The sequence below is a fragment of the Phytophthora infestans genome, genomic scaffold (assembly GCF_000142945.1).
Source record: "Phytophthora infestans T30-4 supercont1.13 genomic scaffold, whole genome shotgun sequence".
Taxonomy (NCBI): Eukaryota; Oomycota; class Peronosporomycetes; order Peronosporales; family Peronosporaceae; genus Phytophthora; species Phytophthora infestans.
In genome coordinates this window covers 2,642,084-2,650,974 of record NW_003303746.1, presented here as the reverse complement: position 1 = coordinate 2,650,974, position 8,891 = coordinate 2,642,084, and the positions used below count along the sequence as shown (strand labels likewise).

The following is an 8,891-nucleotide window of genomic DNA, read 5'->3' as shown; positions in this document are numbered from 1 at the left end:
ACTGCCGAAGGCTGTCGCAATCTGGGACAGAAGCGGCGGCAGCTTCATAAGTAGTCCGGGGCTTCTTGCCCGAACGGGGTACGGATGATGAATACATACCGTACCCGCGCTCATCGTGAGCGCTAGAAGCCGCGCGCTTCAGGATGTCCCTTGGCAGCATACGCTTGCTGATCAAGTGGGCAAACCTCACACGAAGATCACGCTGGTCCAGGATGTGGGACAGCTGCTGATCTTCATGGAGTTCCCATAACTCCGTGGGCGAGTACTTGAGAGTCTCCACCCACGCCCAGAACATGTCCTCACAAGAACTCCATGTGGGACAGTTCTCGGTCATAACCCAGGGGTATCCCCAAACAGGATAGAGACCACCCCGGGTCTCGGGCTTCTTACGACAAGTCGTGAAGTCCTTAAGGGGAATGCGGTGTGGCGCGAGAAGCACACACCGAGCAGCCTCCACGTTGTCGACGAACAACTGTTCTTTCTGAACAAGGGCTCGTTCATAGATGCCCCTAGAAGTGTGGCCGCCCACAAGGCCACGAGGAGCGACGAGAAGCTCTAAGAAGAGGTCAGCCCCAGAGCTCTCCTCGGGAGGCCAATACCCTCTTGAGTTGATGGCAGCTCCCTGGCTGACGGGTGCCGCCACCGAACCCCCACGCACACGCTGGGCAGCTTGGAAATCCTCCTGCTGCTGGTCGAGGTCATTCGAGACCTCCCGGGGCTCAACAATGGCACCCTCCTCTTCCTCTTCTTCCTCCTTCTCCTCCTCTTCATCCGAGGAGCCGAAGAGACTCTGATAGGAGCGTCGAGTCTCCTTCTCCTCGCGGAGTGGAGACTTAGAGGCGGTACGCTTCTTTGAGGGCTTGGCGCCTTCGGCTTTAGAGGCCTTAGCGCGCGCAAGACCCTCGGCAAGCGAGAGACGTTTGCGAGGACTCCCTTCCTCATCGCCACCGGCTTTGGGAGTGCCCTTAGCCTTAACGGCCGGACTCTCAGAGCGCACAGAGGTCCTGGGACTGTGATCACCGTGATCACTAGCGGACGACTGCACGCTGTCTTCTTTGTGCTCACTGGGCACTGGGCTGTGCCCTCCCCCTCCCCCCCAGCCCCGAGGAGCATCTTTGGTTGCTCTCCAAATTCGGCATGTTCTCCCGTGGCCCGGATGGAAAATTCCGTTTTCTCAGAAAAGCGAGGGTCGGAAGAATTGTCTGAAGAAGAGGGCGACGGACTGCGGCGCCTGCTTGCGCGCTTGTCCGCAGCCGCGTCACCCGAGGATCCGATCGCCTCGGAGGCCACCTGAGTAGCCTCCTTGAGTGCAGAGCCTTTGCCGTGAGGCTTAGTGCTCTTGGCCTGCGCCTTACCGGCTGCAGCCTTGGAGCGTGTCTTAGCACCGCTCTTAGCAGTGCCACGAGGCATGTTAACGGTCGAAGTGGAGACCTTGACGAAGAGCGCACAGGTTGCTGCTCGAGGCTCTAACTGTAAAGTGAGCCTCCGCCGCGCTCGCGCGGCCGAGTCGATGGTTTTCGACTTTGAGAATGAGAGTTTGTGACGAACATCTCTTCATTCTGATTGGTCGGTAAACCGAACCTAAGTGGGGGAGGATGTAACGGGGTACGTAGCACTAAGTGTACCCTGGTTACATGAAGTGTGACACTTCACACTTCAGGAGTATGACATGTCATACTCCGGAATATTTGGTACAAGGTACCAAGGTCATTCAAAACCAACCATTGGTTAAATGACATTGCATTTCTATAGGTAACTGATAGTTTGTATTAACCACAAACTTAACCTACCTATAAATATACTCAGTTTACAATCTACCTTATTTAGGTCACTTCGCTCTCTTTAATTAAAGAGGGGACTTGTGAACTGCCGTTCACTGAGAGTTTGTATACTCTCGGAAGATAACTTCCTCTAGCGCAAGGTGCTGTGTGACCCCGTCACAATGAAGCTGCTATAGATTACATTATTATAAGTTAAAAATGTCCATCCTGTCTTCGCCCTTTGCTTAGCACCATCGTATCCGGCACCCCATCGTTGATACTCCATTTCATGCTACCTCGGTCGTCGTCGGCACGTGCAAAATGCAACTTAGGCCACACACTCGACACGCAGACAGAGCCGTCGCGACTGGGCGATGCTGGACGACTCCATGAGCATGCGGAAGATACGCTCCTCGCTGTAGCCTGCCTTCTCCAGCATCGTGATGCGCTCCAGCGGCTTCAACCAGCCCACGCGTCTCCGCCGATGTCGTCCTGCGGTTACCTGCCTGTCCTCCGCCTGTGCTTTCTCCAGCTGATGCTGCGCCGCGTTCACTGACGTCCTCCACACACAGTGCGGGGTTCGAGCCAGCCCCACCGCTGGACCACCGCGTCGAGGCACTGCGCTGCCGCCGATGCCCACGCCGAACTCGTAGACGGTGACGGTGGACCAACGTACGCTCTTGGTCGCCATGGCTGCTGTGTATGTGGCTGTTGGACTGGGGTGAGGAAGGAATGGAGGAAAGACCCAGAGGGCGTCGGCTGTATGTCGTTCACGCGCCCCTCCCTCTCCCCGCCGGGTGGCCACTCACTCGCGCCGCTGCCATGCAAGCACCAGATTTGGGGGGTCTGCTCCATCCACTTACAAACACTCAGTGGCTTGCCTTGCGTTGTTATTTCCCAGTCAGCGCTCAGTTCAACATCGTCCGCTTGCCCTAGTCGTGTCCGCCCGCTAGCGGGCGTATCGACGGTACATGTTGCTTCAAGGTACATGTAGCGAAGTCCATGTACTAGCTTACAGTGGCAGCGGATACCCTTCCACTGCCACGCCTGCAACAGATACTTAGCGTACATTAAATAGGATCAAGGCTTCGCTACGGAGTTTTTAGGTGGCATTGCGGCTCGCATCCGACGAGATCACCTGCTACTTACTTTGCAGCGTGATGCCTCTGTACCAGCTGTAACAGTCGCGTGTCTTCAGGCTGAAGCTAAGCGTCAAATGGCCATGCAAATGACGGTCGCAAGGAATCGCCGGATTACATGAAAGGCCCTCGTGCTAATGGAGCTGCAACGGTAGTACTAGCAGCTACTGTAGCGAGATCACTACATCACCCCCGCTTTAAGGATACTAGAAGGACCAACTCCCGAAGCCACCAAAATGCCAGCGACTGTAAGGGATTTATCCACCAGCAACATCGAGTGCATTCCTCGATATTCTTGGTTACTGCCGCTCAACTGACGTGAGTGGAATCCGTTGAATAAGCTGAATAAGCTGCGCTTGTTTAGTATATCATGTATACAGAGCCGTACTGAGGTAAATGGATGCCGACAGCGTCGCAGGTAGGCAGAGACATCCACGATGGCGAAGCAATGGGGAACACCAAGCAACAGAATGTTGCGTGCATGCAGCTTGTACTGATAGCAATGTCCTTTAATAAAAAATATCAAATAACTTAAGCTCTTCTTCTCTACGAATAGTACAACGTCGGGCGGAGGCTGTTCTTCGATCGACGCCTGTCCGTTGTGATGATGATTTGTGCAAAAATGCCAAGAGTACATCCATGCTATCGTTTTCTCTGGTCGCGAGGCGCTCGTGACTTGCTTGGTTACATGGGGAATTGCTATCTTACACGTAGTTGACCGGGATCATGTGCGGACGGTTGAGGAATGGGGACGAGCAGGCGGGTCGAGGTGATTCAATCTTACACTGCTGTAGCTGCTGACGTTGCTTCTTGGCCTCTTTCCGCTCAGCAATGTCCTCCACAAATGTCCTCCTGCGCGAGGAGTTGATGATGTTGGCTTCCCGCGAGAATCGCAGGATCATGCCCTCGCTCACACCGGCACTCTGTAGCAATCGCACGCGCTCCTTTGACGTGAATCGGTGCACACCCTCGACACACTCGGCCATCTCGCCTACCTTCGTGGTCCATGTGAACTCGGGTTTGTCGCTCAGACCGATGGAGGGGCCGCCCTTGCCAGGCACCGAACTGCCACCCAGTCCGACGCCGAACTCGTGGATGGTGATGGTTGACCAGCGTAGACGCTTCTTCATCTTCCTAGGCGAGGCTTCGCGGTCGTTGGTGACGGACGAGCTGCGTTGGCGCTTCCTACGACGCTCGGGTGAGGTAGGCGCAGCGGAGGAGGTGGCTTGATTTGGCGTTGAGCTCTTGGGTACTGTAGAGGGCTCTGAGAGCTGCTGGTTGATGGGGACGTCCGCCCCTTCGTATATGTCGGCTACGTGCCTCGGTGCCATGGTTTCGATGCAGGGAGGAGGTGGATCTAGAGCGCTGAAGAGGTGGGGCGCGCTGCGGCGTGTTGTGCTTCGCTTCTTTGGTGGTCGGTCCGCTCTTTGAGTTGTGCGGCGTCTCGGACTCGGGTTTGTTTTGGGATGTGACTAGTATCTGCGCGGCGGACGGTGGGCGGACGCGTTCCGTCTGTGCGCACACAACTCGATTGTTGGAAGCTCGCTTAGTGAACGATTCACCGAGTGGATCGTCCCCTAATGCGTCCGCCCTTCCGCCACCAACCAGCGGTGCATTCTAAACTGCCATAGAAAAATGAGAGCGCACTGTACTAGATTGCGCTAGCGCAAATTTAGTTGCACGAACTCGAGCCGCTGTAATCTCTTTTTGCTCATGATGTGATAGCTAACCAGGCGATTCGTCTGAGACGAATGGGTTCGTTGTATCAGCTCAAGTTCGCTGGTCGTTTTTCTCATCTGAAAGTGTTTGCAAGTCAGTTCTGACTACACGTACATATTTGCTGTTGTGGTAAGTCTGGTACTACATGCATTACATCACGTATATTACATGTACTTGCCTTAAAGCCCGCTGAGAGGGACAGCCACCAGAGCATGGCAGATAAGATACTACTGCCGCGCCCTTGAAAGCACGCGTTATCATTTTTCCACATAATTGATTGGTTCAACAACGAGAGCATTGCTCCGAACTGTCTTTTCGAAGTCCAATCGTTGGCATCGGAATCATGTTACGTCGTTGTGCTGTCTTCGTTGGAGTCAACACAAGAACACAGCATCAGTCTTCATGTATGAGCCATTGCTATCGAATTCGACATCAGAGATTGTTCCAATACATGTGTCAGGAAAACATGCAGACTGACGTACCATTGGTCTGACCAGCTCATGGAATACAAATGTAAAGTTGAGCTGGTCGGGCACCTGGCACGAACGAAACGATAGGACTTCCATCGACCTGTTGTTGATAGTGAAGTGAGTGTGTAAATACATATATCCACTTCTGAAGCAAATGCAAAACAAGCGAATAGTGCACGAAGATATTCCATATAACAGCCGATCAAATGAATACTACAGTGAAGCTAAAATGTAGTTTGCAGACGTACTTCAGCGCTATCACGACCAGCGAGCTGTGCGCGTGGGCATTTCCACCTTGAGATCTTGACGAGCTTCTACGTCTCATTATCAAATGCTGACAAGGTGAACAGCAACAGTCTAGTAGCGCTGACTTTGGCGACAGCTTGTTCAGGCGTTTTGATGTGGATAACAGCGGCGGTCTCGCGGTGCGTGAGGTGCGTCAAGAGTTTGTGACGTTCGACTTGGCCTTATCTGAGTATGAGACGCGAGTTTTGCTGGTTGCTTTCGACTTGGACGGATATGGCTACTGGGATAAATTAGACTTCGTGGCGTTTGTCAACAAGTTGTTTCCAGTGGAGCCAGTCGTCGATGCTCCAACTCACACAGAAACACAAGAGAACCCGACAGCGCGCGATGACAGGCAGAGAGTTGACTACAGCGAGGAGTTTGTTGAAGACTAGTGTGGCAGGAATGATTAACACGTACTTTAGGTAAGCTCTTTACCTCTGTACTCAGAATTCCGACTGCGTGCCTGGGATTGAAGGTGACTTGATTGCAGCTTCTCAGCTGAGAACTTTCGTAGAGAAGAGCATGGCGGAGGTAACGCTGCGCTGTGGTGTATACGGCGAAGCGACTGTGTTTACCGTGAAGGTCGCGCGTGATGTGAAAGTGAGCGCACTGCAGAAGGCCATTTTTAAAGATCGGCGGTTCCATGTGGGCTTCTCGTTTCCGGCTAGGGCGTTGACGCTGTACTTGGCGCAAAAGAAGGATGGCAAGGGAGCCAAGTGGCTGGAGGAAGACGAGAATTTGGATTCTCTTTTACTAGGAGAAGTGGACGAGCAGTACGTGAGAATGCGTTCGACGTGGGCTCTCGATGAGGTCTACTTTGGGGCAAACTTTCAGCCAGGACGCAAAGAGATTCACGTGCTGGTAAAACTCCCGGAAACTCAGCAAACTGCGGTGTCGCACTTGATGCCGCCAGTGGACCAAGGGTGGACAGCGAGATGGTTGAGCGAGTTTTACACAAGCCAAATAGCACCGCATAGTCTACCACTTGTGGGGGAGCTGGCAGAATTCATCGCACAGGGGCTACCAGAGAAGATCAGTCTTCATGAGCGAATTCGAGACAACTGGATGACCAAAATGAAGATCCCATCTGCTGAGTTAATGAAAAAGATATTTCGAGTCTCAAACTCGGAGCCCTGTGTGGAGTTCTTGAACCAGATTGGATATCGTGTGGTTCACACTGTGGATCCTGGCGACACAAAGACTTCATTCATCTCGCTCTGGGACGACTTGATCCGCCGTGTTTTGGACTTTGTCGGTATCGGAAAGAGCGATCGGAATTCAAGTCGATCGGCGTCAATAGGACCAACTTGTCCGGACTACCTATTATTGTAGATTCTGTGTGCGTCTTTCGTGGTAGGGAAAAGGCCCCTGGGGAACAGATGAAGACTCCACGACGCGAATTGTTTGAAAAGCTTGTTTGGAGCTACGGTGACGCTCCATATTTGTTCGGGTACGCAGCCGTTGGCTACGAATCCAGATTGTATGCTATCACTCGTGTGCACGACGCTGTGGACGCAATTGAGTTGGGCGAATATGATCTTAACCAGTTGGAAGGTCGTTTGCGTTTGTTGCTAGCAATTCTGAACATCGCGCGGTTATTGCGGAGCCTTGCGAGTTTGTGCCCAGACAGCGCCCGAGGTGAATACAGGAAGATGACTCGAGATCAAGGGATCAGGATATTCCTCGAGCCCTCCTGCGTTGTCAAGTGCTTCCCAGCAGCGTTATTTCAACGAGCAAAGGACCATGCTGTAGCTGTTTATAAGGTGTTGGAAGAGCACGCCATCCCGAACGTTGATCGTCTGGATCATGTAGACCAGAAAACAATGCGATTAGTATATAAGCCACGTGGTCAAGAAACTAGACCAGCAAATCTTGTCGAGTTATTTCACGCGCTAACAAATGTGCTGCAAGCATTGGTGAGACTGCATGCAGCTTCGTGGATGCATCGAGATATTCGATGGCCGAATGTTATGAAAAATCGCGATGGCCACAAGTCGTGGTTTCTGATCGATTTCATGGACGCAGTGCAAAGTCCACAGCTTTCGCCAAGTGGTCACCACCTGAGTCGAGACGAGCACGCCCCCGAGATGGCCAGCGATGGTGGTCACACCACTGCTGTGGACGTATGGTCTGTTGGGCGGTTGATCCAAACATGCGGTGAAGTCCACGGAAGTTGGTATGATACAGGGAGAGAGAGGACACAGTTGTTAGAGCTGTTGATGCATCGCGATCCGTCGAGAAGACCCACTGCAGCTTCTGCACTTGATCGACTTCGTCAGCTTGAGCAAGAATTCTTGAAACGGCAGAAACGAAATGGACCCAACAAAAAGCAGAGGCGAAACTAGCTCGATAAGAGAAGAATAGCCGTGCGTTCTATTATAGCGCCCGGATGAGCTCTGAAATTTTATTTTTTTATTCAAAATTATGAAGTTTGATGCATAGGATTACTGCAACTTGCGTCGGCTCCTTCCTGTACCTGCGTATCAGATAGTACAGCGTAATTCTGATTCGGCAACCGGTTGCTGGTCTTTGCTGAATTATCCTTCTTCCGAAGTACTTGGTAAATTCTCGTGGCACCTTGGCTTTTTATCTGGAAATACTGTGTATCGTAAGCTTTTGCAACGACAATATCGACAGTAGGCAATGTGCTAGAACTGATTTATTATTAGATGCATGTGTTTAATTTTAGCTATAATTTCCCTATTGCTATAATTACGATGCACTTGTTAGCTTCTTAGGTGATCCGAAGGTCGAGCCAGCGTAAGGCAGTGAGTCACAGGCAACATTACTCGCCTAGTTGATAACTTTTTCGTTTTGATAAACGATACCAGTGAGCTTTATCGTCGAACCCTCTAAAAGTCTACAAATCGAAGCTGTGATATGAGAGGAATCAATCCAAGTCCAAAATTTTTAATAGTTTCTAATATGTCTTTGGGGTATATTTCTTAAGAAGGTTTGATGAACACGTATTTTGAGATTATGCAATTGCATTGAGTAAATGTACACAATTTATTAGGCTGGTTGGTCGTTTGGTCTGTGGTTGTTTCACAACTCACACCGTCAAAGTTTCGGGAATTGCTTCATAGCTCACTCCCGTCGACGTTTCGGTGCCAACAAATTGGCGTCCCGATGCCAATTGTATTTGGTCGATACGAAAATGTGGAATAAAAATTGATTTTGTATCTCAGGAATCCTTATTATGACAATACATACAGTAGGTACCGAGCTACAAAGCCCATCTTCGCTCCGGAGCACCGCAAAGCAGGGCCCACAGCAACACAGAGGAAAAATTGTACAAGACGATCTGTTGTCTACAGAAACCTACCGTTTTTGTGGTAATATTGTCAAGTGGGTCTAGTACTGTGCTGTAGTATTATATTTCACTGAAGTAATTTATTAATTACATGTAGTGTTGAAAAAGCCAACACAAATGCATGTAACGTTAAATTGGATACTGCCTGGATAACAAGGTGGCTTCAGCCGAAAGCGTCGCAGATAGGCAGGTATTAAGCAAT

The 8,891-nt window shown here is 51.1% G+C and overlaps 2 protein-coding genes and 1 pseudogene across 2 annotated transcripts; 1 reads left to right on the top strand and 2 right to left on the bottom strand.

Annotated features, from left to right (window-relative positions):
- Positions 1-2,088: 2,088 nt before the first annotated feature.
- Positions 2,089-2,451, bottom strand: PITG_08547 (uncharacterized protein; the record flags this gene model as incomplete). The annotated part of the gene is made up of 1 exon (XM_002903867.1): positions 2,089-2,451. The coding sequence occupies one exon, from the start codon at positions 2,449-2,451 to the stop codon at positions 2,089-2,091; it is 363 nt and encodes a 120-aa protein (XP_002903913.1).
- A 321-nt stretch (positions 2,452-2,772) lies between these two features.
- PITG_08546 (uncharacterized protein) lies at positions 2,773-4,230 on the bottom strand (the record flags this gene model as incomplete). The annotated part of the gene is made up of 3 exons (XM_002903866.1): positions 2,773-2,807; positions 2,910-2,935; positions 3,608-4,230. The coding sequence occupies 3 exons, from the start codon at positions 4,228-4,230 to the stop codon at positions 2,773-2,775; spliced, it is 684 nt and encodes a 227-aa protein (XP_002903912.1).
- Positions 4,231-5,890: 1,660 nt separating this feature from the next.
- PITG_08545 lies at positions 5,891-7,775 on the top strand (annotated as a pseudogene; the record flags this gene model as incomplete).
- Between the last annotated feature and the right edge of the window lie 1,116 nt (positions 7,776-8,891).